Genomic DNA, 19,726 nt, shown 5'->3' with positions numbered 1-19,726 from the left:
CACATGGATGTTCTGCGTGGGATCCGAGTTTTTTTACGCACTCATAAATGAATAAGTGAGTTTCATCCAAGACTCAGATAAAAAAAAAAATCTGCCAGTGGCCAGGTTCTCACGGGTGCATAAAAAAATGTGAAAAATGAGCCCTCAGCTCCCCTGTGCCGGTGCACGGTAAAATACTCCAGCAACAGCAACAGTCCAAATGATAGCCGGCAATCACATCTTCTTAAAGAAATTGCTTTATTGATCCAGTAGTATAAAAAGCACTAAAAAATGGTTGAACACAACAGCACAAAAAGTAAAAAGGCAGAAAGGAAATATCCGCTGCGCTCCCAGGCAACATGTGTCAGACCTGCATGGTCCTTTTTCAAGATGACCATGCTGGTCTGAAACATGTTGCCTGGGAGCGCAGCGGATATTTCCTTTCTGCGTATGCATATCCTTTCCGATATGCCTAAGGCTAGGGTCACACGAGTGTTTTTCTCTCATCCAAGAAATTCAGTCCAGTTATGCTAATCACACTCTAATCAGACTGACTAATCTGGAAAGTGGAGGGAAAAAAGAAAGTTTCTCCACCTTCTCTGTCAGTCCGTGACAATCGGACTGCACTCAGATGTAATCCGAGTGCGGTCTAATTTTTTCCAAGAACCCATAGAGTTGAATGGGCGAGTGCCATCCGATTCTCGGAGGCAAATTGGACGTGTGCACGACCCCATACTATCCTTCAGAATTATTTACAGTCGTGTGTTTGAGCCCTAATGGGGACAATTGTGACTCTCCAGCTAAAAACAACATATTCCGCAGGTCTAAAATACAGATATGGCTTAACCCTTTCCTGCCACAGTTAATTTTCATTTTTTTCCTCTTTTTCTTCCAAAAGTCACATTTTTTCTCCATAAACATTGCTTTGGAAAGATTTCTTTTTTTTTTATTGCGGGACGTGTTGTAGTTTTCAATGATACCGTTCATTTTACAATATAATGTATTGAAAGCGGAAAAAAAATTCCAATAGTTGTGTTTGTTTTGTTTTTATGGTATTTATTGTGTGGTAAAAATGGCCCCCGATCACATGATTCTCCAGGTCCGGACGATTACGGTATTGATTTTTTAAATATATTTTAATGGCTTAAAAGATTCTAAACTTAAAAAAAAAGTTACAGATCATACAACCCCTGGCAAAAATTATGGAATCACCGGGCTCGGAGGATGTTCATTCAGTTGTTTAATGTTGTTGAAAAAAAGCAAATCACAGACATGGCACAAAACTAAAGTCATTTCAGATGGCAACTTTAGGGCTTTAAGAAACACTAAAAGAAATCAAGATTAAAAATGTGGTACTCAGTAAGGGTAATTTTTTTCAGACCAAGCAGAGGGAAAAAATTATGGAATCACTCAATTCTGAGGAAAAAATTATGGAATCATGAAAAACAAACACACAAAAGAACACTCCAATACATCACTAGTATTTTGTTGCACCACCTCTGGCTTTAATAACAGCTTGCGGTGTCTGAGGCATGGACTTAATGAGTGACAAACAGTACTCTTCATCAATCTGGCTCCAACTTTCTCTGATGTTGCCAGATCAGCTTTGCAGGTTGGAGCCTTGTCATGCACCATTTTCTTCAACTTCCACCAAAGATTTTCAATTGGATTGAGATCTGGACTATTTGCAGGCCATGACATTGACCTTATGTGTCTTCTTTCAAGGAATGTTTTCACAGTTTTTGCTCTATGGCAGGATGCATTATCATCTTGAAAAATGATGTTGTAACATACCTGGCGGCGTCCTTGCATAGTGGTTCATCTCCCACTGTGTAAGAGCGCGCACTTGATCTCCAATCCAGAATGTCTCTCTGGCTTCCCTCCATGCTGTCTGTTTGCTTCTGTGTCTGCTGCTTAAGGGCGGCGCCCGATCACTTCCTGCTTTTTGTACCTGCTGCAGGCACACCCCTTGTGCGTCCTCAGCCTATTGCTGTCTGTCACCTGGTATTTAAACCAGCTGCTCCAATTAACCCATGCCTGAGCATTGTGTTCTGTCAGTTGGCTTCTGGTCACTGATATGCCAGGTCCTGTTTATGTTTCCTGCCTTCGGTATCAGTTCCCGTGTCTGAACTGTGTCCTGTCTGTATTATCTTCTAGCCTGTTGTCTTCTGCCTATCCTGGAGGCTGTGTTTCCAGGCCTGTGTGAACACGCTCCTGGCCTGTTCTTTCCGCCTTCTGGGGGCCGCATACCTAGACCCGCTCCTGTATCTTGCTGCTGTGTCTGTTCTTGTCTGAATACTCTCCTGGCCTGTTTCCTGTTTTTCTCTGTGTCCGTACCTTCCCTTTTTCTGCAGAGTCTGAACTCGTACCTAACTCCTGCTCGTTGTCACTGTACTTCCGTTTGTGAGTTTGTGGTCCACTCGCTACTTCACTGCAAGTACCCTGTGGGTATCTGGTTCTGCCTTTCCCTTCCTGTCTGTTCCGTGTGAACTGAGCCCTGTCCCCTCCGCTCTGCCTTGCTTGCCGCTTCGGCGGTTCTTGCTTGCTTAGCCCTGTCCACCGCGTCTGCGGTTTTGCTTTGCTCAGCCCTGTCCACCGCGTCTGCGGTTTCGCTTTGCTCAGCCCTGTCCACCACGTCTGCGGTTTCGCTTTGCTCAGCCCTGTCCACCGCGTCTGCGGTTTTGCGTTGCTCAGCCCTGTCCACCGCGTCTGCGGTTTTGCTTTGCTCAGCCCTGTCCACCGCGTCTGCGGTTTCGCTTTGCTCAGCCCTGTCCACCGCGTCTGCGGTTTCGCTTTGCTCAGCCCTGTCCACCACGTCTGCGGTTTTGCTTTGCTCAGACCTGTCCACCGCGTCTGCGGTTTCGCTTTGCTCAGCCCTGTCCACCGCGTCTGCGGTTTCGCTCTGCTCAGCCTTGTCTACCGCGTCTGCGGTTTTGCTCTGCTCAGCCTTGTCTACCGCGTCTGCGGTTCTGCTCTGCTCTGCCTTGACTACCGCACCTGCGGTTTCGCTTTACTCTGTTTGTTTACCGCATCTGCGGCTCCGAATTTGTCTCCCAGTCTGTACTGGACCCTACCCAGCCTGCGCTCTAGTCTGCCTGTTCCTGTATTCCCCGGTGTGGGTCAACAGCCGTGTCCGGGGTCTGACCTGGAGTAGACCCTGGTCCCTCTGCTCGGTTCCTCCCTGGTGCACTGGCGTCGTATGCCATCGTGCGACCTTGGTCGGATGAAGCAGATACTTAGTTACGCCCCTCCAGGCACTCTCCGGTTCCTGGCACAGTGGAACCACTAAACACGCACATGCCAGTCAGTCCGGGCGTGTGCATTACAGATGTCATCATCCCCAAACATCCTTTCAATTGATGGGAAAAGAAAACTGTCCAAAATATCAATGTAAACTTGGGCATTTCTTGAAGATGTAATGACAGCCATCTCCCCAGTGCCTTTACCTGACATGCAGCCCCATATCATCAATGACTGTGGAAATTTGCATGTTCTCTTCATGCCGTCATCTTTATAAATCTCATTGGAACGGCACCAAACAAAAGTTCCAGCATCATCACCTTGCCCAATGCAGATTTGCGATTCATCACTGAATGACTTTCATCCAGTCATCCACAGTCCACGATTGCTTTTCCTTAGTCCATTGTAACCTTGCTTTTTTTCTGTTTAGGTGTTAGTGATGGCTTATGTTTAGCTTTTCTGTATGTAAATCCCATTTCCTTTAGGCAGTTTTTTTACAGTTCGGTCACAGACATTGACTCCAGTTTCCTCCCATTCGTTCCTCATTTGTTTTGTTGTGCATTTCCTGTTTTGGAGACATATTGCTTTAAGTTTCCGGTCTTGACTAGTGTTGAGCGATACCTTCCGATATCAGGAAATATCGGATCGGATTGGATCGGGCCGATACTCAAAAAGTATCGGATATCGCCGATTCCGATACCGGAAACCGATGCAAGTCAATGGGACACAAATATCGGAATGAAAATAAACCCTTTCTTTCCTTGTAGGTTAATTCTACATGAAGGAAAACAACTAAGAATAATGTAGAATGTATTGGGGGAGGTGGTTGCCCAAATCGATGGGAACAGTGCTCACAGTGAAACATGAAAAGCCGGCAATTCATCAGCGGCGGCATACACCGGTACCCGACAATTTAGAACAGAAAGAATAGAGCATCACACATAGATTAGATAGATAGAAACATGTCAGTCACATATATATGAAGTACAGTGATAGTGTTGATTACTGTACTTGTCATTTAGTGTTAAAATAAAGGATTTATTAAAAAAAAAATTGGCGTGGGGTTCCCCGTAATTTTAGTCTCTAGCGGAGGTTAAGCAGACGGCTGGGGCAGATGTTTGAAGCCTGGGAAGGGGGTAATACCCATGGAGCTTCCCAGGCTACTAATATCAGCCCCCAGCTGAATACCTAGCCTTTACCAGCTATTAAAATGGGGGACCCCCCAAAAAAAAGACGTGGGGTCCCCCCTATTTTAATAGCTAGCAAAGGCTAGGCAGACAGCTGGGGACTGATATTAATAGCCCAGGAAGGGTGCCATGAATATTGGCCCCCTCCCAGGCTAGAAACACCAGCCGTCAGCCGTCTCAGAAATGGCGCATCCATAGGATGCGCCAATTCTGGCACTTAGCCTCGCTCTTCCCACTGCCCTGTAGCGGTGGCAGTGGGGTAATAGGGCTGGGGTTGATGTCAGCTTATAATGCCAGCTGACATCAAGCCCAGGTTAGTAATGGAGAGGCGTCTATAAAACAGGCTGCCATCCAGCCTGTCATGCCGCACACACTGAGAAGCGCAGGCATGCTTGCGCTCATCAGTGTCAGGCTGTGACGGCATCCAGATGAGCCGACAATGAACTCAGCTCACCTCATGCACGTCACTGACAGCGTGGGAGAATTCTCCTGCGCATGCGGTGAGCGTGAGAGACTCGGCATGACAAGCTGGATGGCAGCTTTCTGCTGCGATCCAGCCTGTCATCTCGATGTAGCAGAGCTGGAGCTGTCCTGGTAACCATGGAAAGGTAAGGATGATGTTGGTTTATTATTTTTCTTTTATTGCAGGAGATCGTTGGCTTCAGCTGGAATGGGCGTGATGGTAAGTATGGTTTAATTTAGAACAATAAAGAGTTGTGTGTTTATTTCAATTAAAGGACTTTATTCTGGGTGTTTGTGTTTTTTTAAAAATACTTTACTAGAAATTCATGGCGGTCATGTCTAATACTGGCGTGACCCCATGAATTTCGGGCTTAGGGCCAGCTGATAATACCAAGCTGGCCCTAACCCCTTTATTACCCAATGAGCCACCGCACCAGGGCCCTGAATGAGTTGGGTACAGCGCCAGAAGATGGCGCTTTTATGAACATGCCATTTTCTGGGGTGGCTGCGGACTGCAATTTGCAGCGGGGGGGGGCAAAAAGCTTGGGCCTCCCTGCCCTGTCACTGTACTTCTTAGATAGAAACCTGTCAGTCACATATATAATAAGTACAGTGACAGTGTTGCTTACTGTACTTGTCATTTAGTCTAAAGGATTTATTTAAAAAAATAATAGTGTTTTCATGCACCGTCTCTTTAAAAAAGCCGGCCGGCAATTCAGCATCGGTACCCGACAATTTAAAGCAGAAAGAATAGAGCTTAACACATAGATTAGATAAATAGAAACTTGTCAGTCACATATATATCTAATCTATGTGTGATGCTCTATTCTTTCTGTTTTAAATTGTCGGGTACCGGTGTATGCCGCTGATGAATTGCCGGCTTTTCATGTTTCACTGTGAGCACTGTTCCCATCGATTTGGGCAACCACTGTAATGCCTCAACCACCATAGCTGTGGCATTAACGTCTTAAAAAAATATTAATTCCTGCTATTCCATTTAATTGTAATGTAAGAGAGATAATGTAATGTCAGCGCTTAAGCAGGAGAATTCTCCCACGCTGGGATGGCATTCTGATGACAGGCTGGATCACTGCTGAGCGCTGCCATCCAGCTTGTCATCCTTCAGAGACACTGCAGAGCACAGGCATTATGTGAACTTCCGATTCCGGTATTCGAAATTGTAAATGTATCAGAACTCAGTATCGGAACTCCGATACAGCGAAGATCGGTCGATACCCGATATTTCAGTATCGGAATGCTCAACACTAGTCTTGACGCTTTGATGTCTTCCTTGGTCTACTAGTATTACTAGTATGTTTGCCTTTAACAACCTTCCCATGTTGTTTGTATTTGGTCCAGATTTTAGACACAGCTGACTGTGAACAACCAACATCTTTTGCAACATTGCGTGATGATTTACCTTCTTTTAAGAGTTTGATAATCCTCTCCTTTGTTTCAATTGGCATCTCTCGTGTTGGAGCCATGATTCATGTCAGCCCAGTTGGTGCAACAGCTCTCCAAGGTGTGATCACTCCTTTTTAGGTGCAGACTAACGAGCAGATCTAATTTGATGCAGGTGTTAGTTTTGGAAATGAAAATTTACGAGGTGATTCCATAATTTTTCCTCAGAATTGAGTGATTCCATAATTTTTTCCCTCTGCTTGGTCTGAAAAAAATTACCCCTACTGAGTACCACATTTTTAATCTTGATTTCTTTTAGTGTTTCTTAAAGCCCTAAAGTTGCCATTTGAAATGACTTTAGTTTTGTGCCATGTCTGTGATCTGCTTTTTTTCAACAGCATTAAACAACTGAATGAACATCCTCCGAGCCCGGTGATTCCATAATTTTTGCCAGGGGTTGTAGAAAATGGAGAAACAAACTGTCGATGAAGTGATGTGAGGACTCTGTGAACGGAATTGCATTTTTATTGACTCCATTCTGGGGAGCGTACAACGCTTTATTCACCTCTTATTGAATTTTTTTGGGAGGTGCAACAACCAAAAATGTCAGTTCAGATGTCCGTGTTGTACTAGTGGCTGGTTGCTAAGGGCCTCAAGCCTAGTGCAGTGGAGCTGACCATAGCGACCAATCAGAGCAGCGCTTTCATTCTTCCAAAGCAGAACGGATTGGTTACTAAAAGTTTGATGTTTAATTGTTTTGTACAAAGCAACCAATCAGACTGTACTTGACATTTTTTTTAGGATAGAAAATGAGAGAAAGCATGTGATTGGTTGAAAAAAAACCAAAACATTAAAAGCATGCACAGACATAAACAGAGGCCGTGTTCAGACATGGCGGAATAAGTTCTACATTTGAATGCGGTTTCATGAATCTCATCCCGCAGTCACGTGTTTCACACGCCATGCAGTTAGATATGAGAGCAGCTTACTGACTGTTTCCAATAACCATCAGAACTGTAAATCTAGGTTGTAACCCAAGATATTGTAATAAAGTAATAATAAGACTGTAGCTCAGCAATATGGAGGCAGAGGCAGCTGTATCCCATCCCCCGCTGGCTCGTGTTGGCTGGTCGGGGCGGGGGGTCTCGTATATGAGCATTTCTTGCCCTTCTGTCACACTGATGCCCCTTCTGTTTTCTCTCCTAGGTCGAAAGTTCATTATCGCCAACGCTCGTGTGGAAAACTGCGCCGTCATCTACTGTAACGATGGCTTCTGCACCATGTGCGGGTACACGAGGGCGGAGGTCATGCAGAGACCCTGCACCTGCGACTTCCTGTACGGCCCCCGTACCACCTCCAGCGCGGTGTCGCAGATCGCTCAGGCCCTGGTGGGATCCGAGGAGCGTAAGGTGGAGATCTCCTTCTATCGAAAAGACGGTAAGTGGAAAAATGGCCGCGGCTCGGATTCGTGACTCTTTACCTCCCGTGGTCCTCAGCTTCACCCTGGTGACACCACCCCGGACCACTGACTTCAGCAGGCAGAGCTGGCAACGCCAATGGTGTCGATCAATGGTTCTGTCTATAATCAATGAACGTACCGAGGGGTAAAAATATCCGGCCGCCGCTTTACTCACAATCAGTAACTCTACATTCAGTAACTCACGTTTCAACCCGAGAACAGGGTCTTCTTCAGGCGCAATCAGCATACATTCACACATAGCGGGTTTTTTTTGTTTTTTTTTTCTACGTCCAGAAAACTGCGACATAAATTACTGCCGTTTTTATGCATTTTTTTTTTTAATGCATCTTTGATGCATATTATTTTGGTGCTAAGCCATTTTTATCTCTATGAGGAAGAATTGAGAACCCATCACAGGTTATAAAAAGCATAAAAGAAATAACAGAACTGAGCAAATGAGATGTAGAAATCCCATTTATTTTGCCATTAGGCTCCATTCTCACGATGAGTTTTTTTTACGCTGCATATTTTCGAAAAACTGCAAGTAACCTATTTTACTTAATGGGTGCAGAAAATCTACAACAAAAACTCACCTAAAGCTCATCGTGGGAACGCTCTTCACATGTAGTGTTTTTTTATAAGATTTTTACGTTCATTTATTCGTGTGTAAAATTGCATCGTTTAAAAATGACAGCAAAATGGGATTTCTAAAATGTCATTCACACGTTACGTTTTTTTTTAACCTGTAGTGCATATTTTTTTTAAATGGCGCACCTCAATTCTTTTAGAATTTTTATTGTCGTTTTTCCCCATTGAAATCAAAATGGCTTTGCAACAAAAACACATCCAAAATGCATAAAAAAACCCCCACAACAAAAGCACCCATAATTTACGCTACGGTTTTCTGGCTATAGCTTGCGTTTTTCATGCAGAAAAGAAAAAATAAAACGCTAGATGTGAACAGGCCTTTGATTGTCGCACATTGTGCAATGATTTATTTATGTATTTTATGTATATATTATTTTGTATATTTTTTTTTATCATATGGACGAGAGCAAAATTATAAATTGCTGTGTAGATTATTTATGGCTGGATTCTGGCGAAGCATTTTAACGCAAATTTTCGTATCATAGCATTTTTAATTAGAGGGTTAGTACCAAAATAACAAGTTATCCCCTACCCATGCTATACGGCATAACTTGCTGATTGGTCAGGGGGCCGAACATGTCTACCCCAACGATCCCGAGAATGGGGTTTTGGATTCTCCCCGGTGGCCCGCTCCTCCTCCGCTCCATTCATTCTCTATGTGACTGCCGGGAATACTGGAGCACCGTGCTGGAACGCTGTGCTGGAGCGCTGTGCTGGAGCGTTGTACTGGAGCGCTTTGCTGGAGCGTTGTACTGTAGCGCCGTACTGGAGCGCTGTGCTGGAGCGCTGTACTGGAGTACCATGCTGGAGCGTTGTGCTGGAGCGTTGTACTGGAGCGCTGTGCTGGAGCTCTGTACCGGAGCGTTGTACTGGAGCGCTGTACTGGAGGGCCGTACTGGAGCGCCATGCTGTAGCGTCGTTCTGGAGCGCTGTACTGGAGCACTGTATGAGAGCGCCATGCTGGAGCGTCGTACTGGAGCGGCGTACAGAGGTGACAGCCGGGAAGTAGGGCTTATCTTATTATTTTTCACATGGCCTGCACTTTTAAAGTTTTTGCGGGAAGTCAGACCACCCCTTTAAGGTTTGGAATTCTTTGTTTAAATTGGCGTTAGAGGTTCTGATAACCATGTGTCCCCTTCTGATTTGTCAGAGTTGTCGTGGAACCTAATGATCATCCACATCAATAGTTATGTGCGGACATTGATGTGGATGGCGATTTGGATGCACATGGTTCACCTGGCAGCCCGTTCTGTGTACGCAGCTCCCCAGCATTTGGCACAATCGTCTTCAAGGTGATGTGAAAAACAGTTCTCTATTTATACACACGTTCCATTTCTGCCCAGAACGTGACGCGGAGGATTTACTGCTTCTCTCACCGGGGCCTGGATGACTGCCGGGGCACCAAGTATATCTGCAGATTCTGTTTACATTGGAATCTGGGACATCGCAGCAGCCGAGGAGATTTTATATATATATATATATATATATATATATATATATATATATATATATATATTAATACTGTATATACAGTATGTAAACAGTGCAGATCACCAATATACTGTGTCATCTCTCCGTCATTTTAAGATCTCTGCTTGCTGTCCAGGGATGGAGGCATTATTGTAAAAACAGATGAAAGCCTAACACTTCTCACAGCTGAAGGTTTGCTACACTTGCATGTAGTGTGGACAATGGTGAGCAAACCTCACGGGCCGCGGGATATGCTGCACACGTGGGACGAGGATGTACCCGTCAGGGCGGCACAGGGTCAGGGTGAGCTGCGGCCGCTCAGGGTTAATTGGCCGGGAGGATTTGCTCTTATTATAATCCGCAGCATGTAATAGTATTTGTGGGATTTATCATAAGAGGTCATACAGCGGAGTTATTACAGCTCAGGATGGAGCGGGGGAGGGGCAGCACCGGCGACCAGGGACAATGAGGGTAAATGGACGGGAGGGGTCTCCGATACAGCGCCCCTCAATAGTAATCACTACCTGACCCTAAACTGTTATAACAGTCCAGTCACACCCAAATATTATTACTCCCCTGTATATTATTACACTCCTGTAGCCCGTACACCGGTATATTATTACACTCCTGTACCCCGTACACCGGTATATTATTACACTCCTGTACCCCGTACACCGGTATATTATTACACTCCTCTACCCCGTACACCTGTATATTATTACACTCCTGTACCCCCATACACCTGTTTATTATTACACTCCTCTACCCCGTACACCTGTATATTATTACACTCCTGTACCCCCATACACCTGTTTATTATTACACTCCTCTACCCCGTACACCTGTATATTATTACACTTCTCTACCCCGTACACCTGTATATTATTACACCCCTCTACCCCGTACACCTGTATATTATTACACCCCTCTACCCCGTACACCTGTATATTATTACACCCCTCTACCCCGTACACCTTTATATTATTACACCCCTCTACCCCTTACACCTGTATATTATTACACTCCTCTACCCCGTACACCTGTATATTATTACACTCCTTTACCCCGTACACCTGTATATTATTACACTCCTGTACCCTGTACACCTGTATATTATTACACCCCTCTACCCCGTACACCTGTATATTATTACACTCCTCTACCCCGTACACCTGTATATTATTACACACCTGTACCCCCATACACCTGTATATTATTACACTCCTGTACCCCGTACACCTGTATATTATTACACTCCTGTACCCCCATACACCTGTATATTATTACACTCCTGTACCCCGTACACCTGTATATTATTACACTCCTGTACCCCCATACACCTGTATATTATTACACTCCTGTACCCCGTACACCTGTATATTATTACACTCCTCTACCCCGTACACCTGTATATTATTACACTCCTGTACCCCCATACACCTGTTTATTATTACACTCCTGTACCCCGTACACCTGTATATTATTACACCCCTCTACCCCTTACACCTGTATATTATTACACTCCTCTACCCCGTACACCTGTATATTATTACACCCCTCTACCCCGTACACCTGTATATTATTACACGGCTGTACCCCCATACACCTGTATATTATTACACCCCTCTACCCCTTACACCTGTATATTATTACACTCCTCTACCCCGTACACCTGTATATTATTACACTCCTATACCCCGAACACCTGTATATTATTACACTCCTGTACCCCGTACACCTGTATATTATTACAGCCCTGTACCCCGTACACCTGTATATTATTACACGCCTGTACCCCCATACACCTGTATATTATTACACCCCTCTACCCCTTACACCTGTATATTATTACACTCCTCTACCCCGTACACCTGTATATTATTACACCCCTCTACCCCGTACACCTTCATATTATTACACTCCTCTACCCCATACACCTGTATATTATTACACTCCTGTACCCCGTACACCTGTATATTATTACACTCCTCTACCCCGTACACCTGTATATTATTACACTCCTTTACCCCGTACACCTGTATATTATTACACTCCTTTACCCCGTACACCTGTATATTATTACACTCCTGTACCCCATACACCTGTATATTATTACACCCCTCTACCCCGTACACCTGTATATTATTACACTCCTCTACCCCGTACACCTGTATATTATTACACGCCTGTACCCCCATACACCTGTATATTATTACACTCCTGTACCCCGTACACCTGTATATTATTACACTCCTGTACCCCCATACACCTGTATATTATTACACTCCTGTACCCCGTACACCTGTATATTATTACACTCCTGTACCCCCATAAACCTGTATATTATTACACTCCTGTACCCCGTACACCTGTATATTATTACACTCCTCTACCCCGTACACCTGTATATTATTACACTCCTGTACCCCCATACACCTGTTTATTATTACACTCCTGTACCCCGTACACCTGTATATTATTACACCCCTCTACCCCTTACACCTGTATATTATTACACTCCTCTACCCCGTACACCTGTATATTATTACACCCCTCTACCCCGTACACCTGTATATTATTACACGGCTGTACCCCCATACACCTGTATATTATTACACCCCTCTACCCCTTACACCTGTATATTATTACACTCCTCTACCCCGTACACCTGTATATTATTACACTCCTGTACCCCGAACACCTGTATATTATTACACTCCTGTACCCCGTACACCTGTATATTATTACAGCCCTGTACCCCGTACACCTGTATATTATTACACGCCTGTACCCCCATACACCTGTATATTATTACACCCCTCTACCCCTTACACCTGTATATTATTACACTCCTCTACCCCGTACACCTGTATATTATTACACCCCTCTACCCCGTACACCTTCATATTATTACACTCCTCTACCCCATACACCTGTATATTATTACACTCCTGTACCCCGTACACCTGTATATTATTACACCCCTCTACCCCGTACACCTGTATATTATTACACTCCTCTACCCCATACACCTTTATATTATTACACCCCTCTACACCGTACACCTGTATATTATTACACTCCTCTACCCCATACACCTGTATATTATTACACCCCTCTACCCCGTACACCTGTATATTATTACACTCCTGTACCCCGTACACCTGTATATTATTACACTCCTCTACCCCATACACCTTTATATTATTACACCCCTCTACCCCATACACCTTTATATTATTACACTCCTCTACCCCATACACCTGTATATTATTACACTCCTCTACCCCATACACCTGTATATTATTACACTCCTCTACCCCATACACCTGTATATTATTACACCCCTCTACCCCGTACACCTGTATATTATTACACTCCTGTACCCCGTACACCTGTATATTATTACACCCCTCTACCCCGTACACCTGTATATTATTACACTCCTCTACCCCATACACCTTTATATTATTACACCCCTCTACCCCGTACACCTGTATATTATTACACTCCTCTACCCCATACACCTGTATATTATTACACCCCTCTACACCGTACACCTGTATATTATTACACTCCTCTACCCCATACACCTGTATATTATTACACCCCTCTACCCCGTACACCTGTATATTATTACACTCCTGTACCCCGTACACCTGTATATTATTACACTCCTCTACCCCATACACCTTTATATTATTACACCCCTCTACCCCATACACCTTTATATTATTACACTCCTCTACCCCATACACCTGTATATTATTACACTCCTCTACCCCATACACCTTTATGTTATTACACCCCTCTACACCGTACACCTGTATATTATTACACTCCTCTACCCCATACACCTGTATATTATTACACCCCTCTACCCCGTACACCTGTATATTATTACACTCCTGTACCCCGTACACCTGTATATTATTACACCCCTCTACCCCGTACACCTGTATATTATTACACTCCTCTACCCCATACACCTTTATATTATTACACCCCTCTACCCCGTACACCTGTATATTATTACACTCCTCTACCCCATACACCTGTATATTATTACACCCCTCTACACCGTACACCTGTATATTATTACACTCCTCTACCCCATACACCTGTATATTATTACACCCCTCTACCCCGTACACCTGTATATTATTACACTCCTGTACCCCGTACACCTGTATATTATTACACCCCTCTACCCCGTACACATGTATATTATTACACTCCTCTACACCGTACACCTGTATATTATTACACGCCTGTACCCCCATACACCTGTATATTATTACACCCCTCTACACCGTACACCTGTATATTATTACACCCCTCTACACCGTACACCTGTATATTATTACACTCCTCTACACCGTACACCTGTATATTATTACACTCCTGTACCCCGCACACCTGTATATTATTACACTCCTGTACCCAGTACACCTGTATATTATTACACTCCTCTACCCCATACACCTGTATATTATTACACTCCTGTACCCCGTACACCTGTATATTATTACACCCCTCTACCCCGTACACCTGTCTGTATATTATTACACCCCTCTACCCCGTACACCTGTATATTATTACACTCCTGTACCCCGTACACCTGTATATTATTACACCCCTCTACCCCGTACACATGTATATTATTACACTCCTCTACACCGTACACCTGTATATTATTACACTCCTGTACCCCGTACACCTGTATATTATTACACCCCTCTACCCCGTACACCTGTATATTATTACACTCCTGTCCTCTGTACACCTGTATATTATTACACTCCTGTTCCCCCATACACCTGTATATTATTACACCCCTCTACCCCGTACACCTGTATATTATTACACTCCTGTACCCCGTACACCTGTATATTATTACACTCCTGTACCCCGTACACCTGTATATTATTACACTCCTGTTCTCCGAACACCTGTATATTATTACACTCCTCTACCCCGTACACCTGTATATTATTACACCCCTCTACCCCGTACACCTGTATATTATTACACTCCTGTTCTCCGAACACCTGTATATTATTACACTCTTCTACCCTGTACACCTGTATATTATTACACTCCTGTACCCCGTACACCTGTATATTATTACACCCCTCTACCCCGTACACCTGTACATTATTACACCCCTGAACCCCGTACACCTGTATATTATTACACTCCTCTACCCCGTACACCTGTATATTATTACACACCTCTACCCCGTACACCTGTACATTATTACACCCCTGTACCCCGTACACCTGTATATTAATACACCCCTCTACCCGTACACCTGTATATTATTACACTCCTCTACCCCGTACACCTGTATATTATTACACTCCTGTACCCCGTACACCTGTATATTATTACACCCCTCTACCCCATACACCTGTATATTATTACACTCCTCTACACCGTACACCTGTATATTATTACACTCCTGTACCCCGTACACCTGTATATTATTACACCCCTGTCCTCCGTACACCTGTATATTATTACACTCCTGTCCTCCGTACACCTGTTTATTATTACACTCCTCTACCCCGTACACCTGTATATCATTACACTCCTCTACCCCGTACACCTGTATATTATTACACTCCAGTACCCCGCACACCTGTATATTATTACACTCCTGTACCCCGTACACCTGTATATTATTACACTCCTCTACCCGTACACCTGTATATTTTTACACTCCTCTACCCCGTACACCTGTATATTATTACACCCCTCTACCCCGTACACCTGTATATTATTACACCCCTCTACCCCGTACACCTGTATATTATTACACCCCTGTCCTCCGTACACCTGTTTATTATTACACTCCTCTACCCCATACACCTGTATATTATTACACTCCTCTACCCCGTACACCTGTATATTATTACACCCCTCTACCCCGTACACCTGTATATTATTACACCCCTCTACCCCATACACCTGTATATTATTACACCCCTCTACCCCGTACACCTGTATATTATTACACCCCTCTACCCCGTACACCTGTATATTATTACACTCCTGTACCCCGTACACCTGTATATTATTACACCCCTGTCCTCCGTACACCTGTATATTATTACACTCCTGTCCTCCGTACACCTGTTTATTATTACACTCCTCTACCCCGTACACCTGTATATTATTACACTCCTCTACCCCGTACACCTGTATATTATTACACTCCAGTACCCCGCACACCTGTATATTATTACACTCCTGTACCCCGTACACCTGTATATTATTACACTCCTCTACCCGTACACCTGTATATTTTTACACTCCTCTACTCCGTACACCTGTATATTATTACACCCCTCTACCCCGTACACCTGTATATTATTACACCCCTCTACCCCGTACACCTGTATATTATTACACCCCTGTCCTCCGTACACCTGTTTATTATTACACTCCTCTACCCCGTACACCTGTATATTATTACACTCCTCTACCCCGTACACCTGTATATTATTACACCCCTCTACCCCGTACACCTGTATATTATTACACCCCTCTACCCCATACACCTGTATATTATTACACCCCTCTACCCCGTACACCTGTATATTATTACACCCCTCTACCCCGTACACCTGTATATTATTACACTCCTGTACCCCGTACACCTGTATATTATTACACTCCTCTACCCCGTACACCTGTATATTATTACACCCCTCTACCCCGTACACCTGTATATTATTACACTCCTGTTCCCCAAACACCTGTATATTATTACACTCCTCTAACCCGTACACCTGTATATTATTACACTCCTGTCCTCCGTACACCTATATATTATTACACTCCTGTACCCCCATACACCTGTATATTATTACACCCCTTCTACCCCGTACACCTGTATATTATTACACTCCTGTACCCCCATACACCTGTATATTATTACACTCCTGTCCTCCGTACACCTGTTTATTATTACACTCCTCTACCCCATACACCTGTATATTATTACACCCCTCTACCCCGTACACCTGTATATTATTACACTCCTCTACCCCGTACACCTGTATATTATTACACTCCAGTACCCCGCACACCTGTATATTATTACACTCCTGTACCCCGTACACCTGTATATTATTACACTCCTCTACCCGTACACCTGTATATTATTACACTCCTGTACCCAGTACACCTGTATATTATTACACCCCTCTACCCCGTACACCTGTATATTATTACACCCCTCTACCCCGTACACCTGTATATTATTACACCCCTCTACCCCGTACACCTGTATATTATTACACCCCTCTACCCCGTACACCTGTATATTATTACACTCCTGTACCCCGTACACCTGTATATTATTACACTCCTCTACCCCGTACACCTGTATATTATTACACCCCTCTACCCCGTACACCTGTATATTATTACACTCCTGTTCCCCGAACACCTGTATATTATTACACTCCTCTAACCCGTACACCTGTATATTATTACACCCCTCTACCCCGTACACCTGTATATTATTACACTCCTCTACCCCGTACACCTGTATATTATTACACCCCTCTACCCCGTACACCTGTATATTATTACACTCCTGTCCTCCGTACACCTATATATTACACTCCTGTACCCCCATACACCTGTATATTATTACACCCCTTCTACCCCGTACACCTGTATATTATTACACTCCTGTACCCCCATACACCTGTATATTATTACACTCCTGTCCTCCGTACACCTGTTTATTATTACACTCCTCTACCCCATACACCTGTATATTATTACACCCCTCTACCCCGTACACCTGTATATTATTACACTCCTCTACCCCATACACCTGTATATTATTACACGCCTCTACCCCGTACACCTGTATATTATTACACTCCTGTACCCAGTACACCTGTATATTATTACACTCCTGTACCCAGTACACCTGTATATTATTACACTCCTCTACCCCGTACACCTGTATATTATTACACTCCTGTTCCCCGAACACCTGTATATTATCACACTCCTGTTCCCCGTACACCTTATATTATTACACTCCTGTACCCCGTACACCTGTATATTATTACTCCTGTCCTCCGTACACCTGTATATTATTACACCCCTGTACCCCGTACACCTTATATTATTACACTCCTCTACCCCATACACCTGTATATTATTACACGCCTCTACCCCGTACACCTGTATATTATTACACTCCTGTACCCAGTACACCTGTATATTATTACACTCCTCTACCGCGTACACCTGTATATTATTACACTCCTGTTCCCCGAACACCTGTATATTATTACACTCCTGTACCCCGTACACCTGTATATTATTACACCCCTCTACCCCGTACACCTGTATATTATTACACCCCTCTACCCCGTACACCTGTATATTATTACACCCCTCTACCCCGTACACCTGTATATTATTACACTCCTGTACCCCGTACACCAGTATATTATTACACTCCTCTACCCCGTACACCTGTATATTATTACACCCCTCTACCCCGTACACCTGTATATTATTACACTCCTGTTCCCCGAACACCTGTATATTATTACACTCCTCTAACCCGTACACCTGTATATTATTACACCCCTCTACCCCGTACACCTGTATATTATTACACTCCTCTACCCCGTACACCTGTATATTATTACACCCCTCTACCCCGTACACCTGTATATTATTACACTCCTGTCCTCCGTACACCTATATATTATTACACTCCTGTACCCCCATACACCTGTATATTATTACACCCCTTCTACCCCGTACACCTGTATATTATTACACTCCTGTACCCCCATACACCTGTATATTATTACACTCCTGTCCTCCGTACACCTGTTTATTATTACACTCCTCTACCCCATACACCTGTATATTATTACACCCCTCTACCCCGTACACCTGTATATTATTACACTCCTCTACCCCATACACCTGTATATTATTACACGCCTCTACCCCGTACACCTGTATATTATTACACTCCTGTACCCAGTACACCTGTATATTATTACACTCCTGTACCCAGTACACCTGTATATTATTACACTCCTCTACCCCGTACACCTGTATATTATTACACTCCTGTTCCCCGAACACCTGTATATTATCACACTCCTGTTCCCCGAACACCTGTATATTATTACTCCTGTCCTCCGTACACCTGTATATTATTACACCCCTGTACCCCGTACACCTTATATTATTACACTCCTCTACCCCATACACCTGTATATTATTACACGCCTCTACCCCGTACACCTGTATATTATTACACTCCTGTACCCAGTACACCTGTATATTATTACACTCCTCTACCGCGTACACCTGTATATTATTACACTCCTGTTCCCCGAACACCTGTTTATTATTACACCCCTCTACACCGTACACCTGTATATTATTACACTCCTGTCCTCCGTACACCTATATATTATTACACTCCTGTACCCCCATACACCTGTATATTATTACACCCCTCTACCCCGTACACCTGTATATTATTACACTCCTGTACCCCCATACACCTGTATATTATTACACTCCTGTCCTCCGTACACCTGTTTATTATTACACTCCTCTACCCCGTACACCTGTATATTATTACACTCCTGTACCCCCATACACCTGTATATTATTACACTCCTGTCCTCCGTACACCTGTTTATTATTACACTCCTCTACCCCGTACACCTGTATATTATTGCACGCCTCTACCCCATACACCTGTATATTATTACACGCCTCTACCCCATACACCTGTATATTATTACACTCCTGTACCCCGTACACCTGTATATTATTACACGCCTGTACCCCCATACACCTGTATATTATT

At 43.8% G+C, this 19,726-nt stretch overlaps 1 protein-coding gene across 1 annotated transcript in view; it reads left to right on the top strand.

Moving 5' to 3' along the window:
• Positions 1-9,672, top strand: part of LOC141264609 (voltage-gated inwardly rectifying potassium channel KCNH2-like) — a 64,550-nt gene extending 54,878 nt beyond the window's left edge. Inside the window, exons 2-3 of the mRNA XM_073676887.1 lie at positions 7,476-7,706; positions 9,527-9,672. Coding sequence (XP_073532988.1) covers positions 7,476-7,706; positions 9,527-9,672 — 377 coding nt within the window. The remainder of the gene's footprint in view (positions 1-7,475; positions 7,707-9,526) is intronic.
• The last annotated feature ends 10,054 nt before the right edge of the window (positions 9,673-19,726 follow it).

Source organism: Phyllobates terribilis, unplaced genomic scaffold, assembly GCF_046119375.1.
Source record: "Phyllobates terribilis strain yellow unplaced genomic scaffold, ASM4611937v1 Scaffold_4__5_contigs__length_816908805, whole genome shotgun sequence".
NCBI lineage: Eukaryota > Metazoa > Chordata > Amphibia > Anura > Dendrobatidae > Phyllobates > Phyllobates terribilis.
This window is presented reverse-complemented; position numbering and strand designations above follow the sequence as displayed.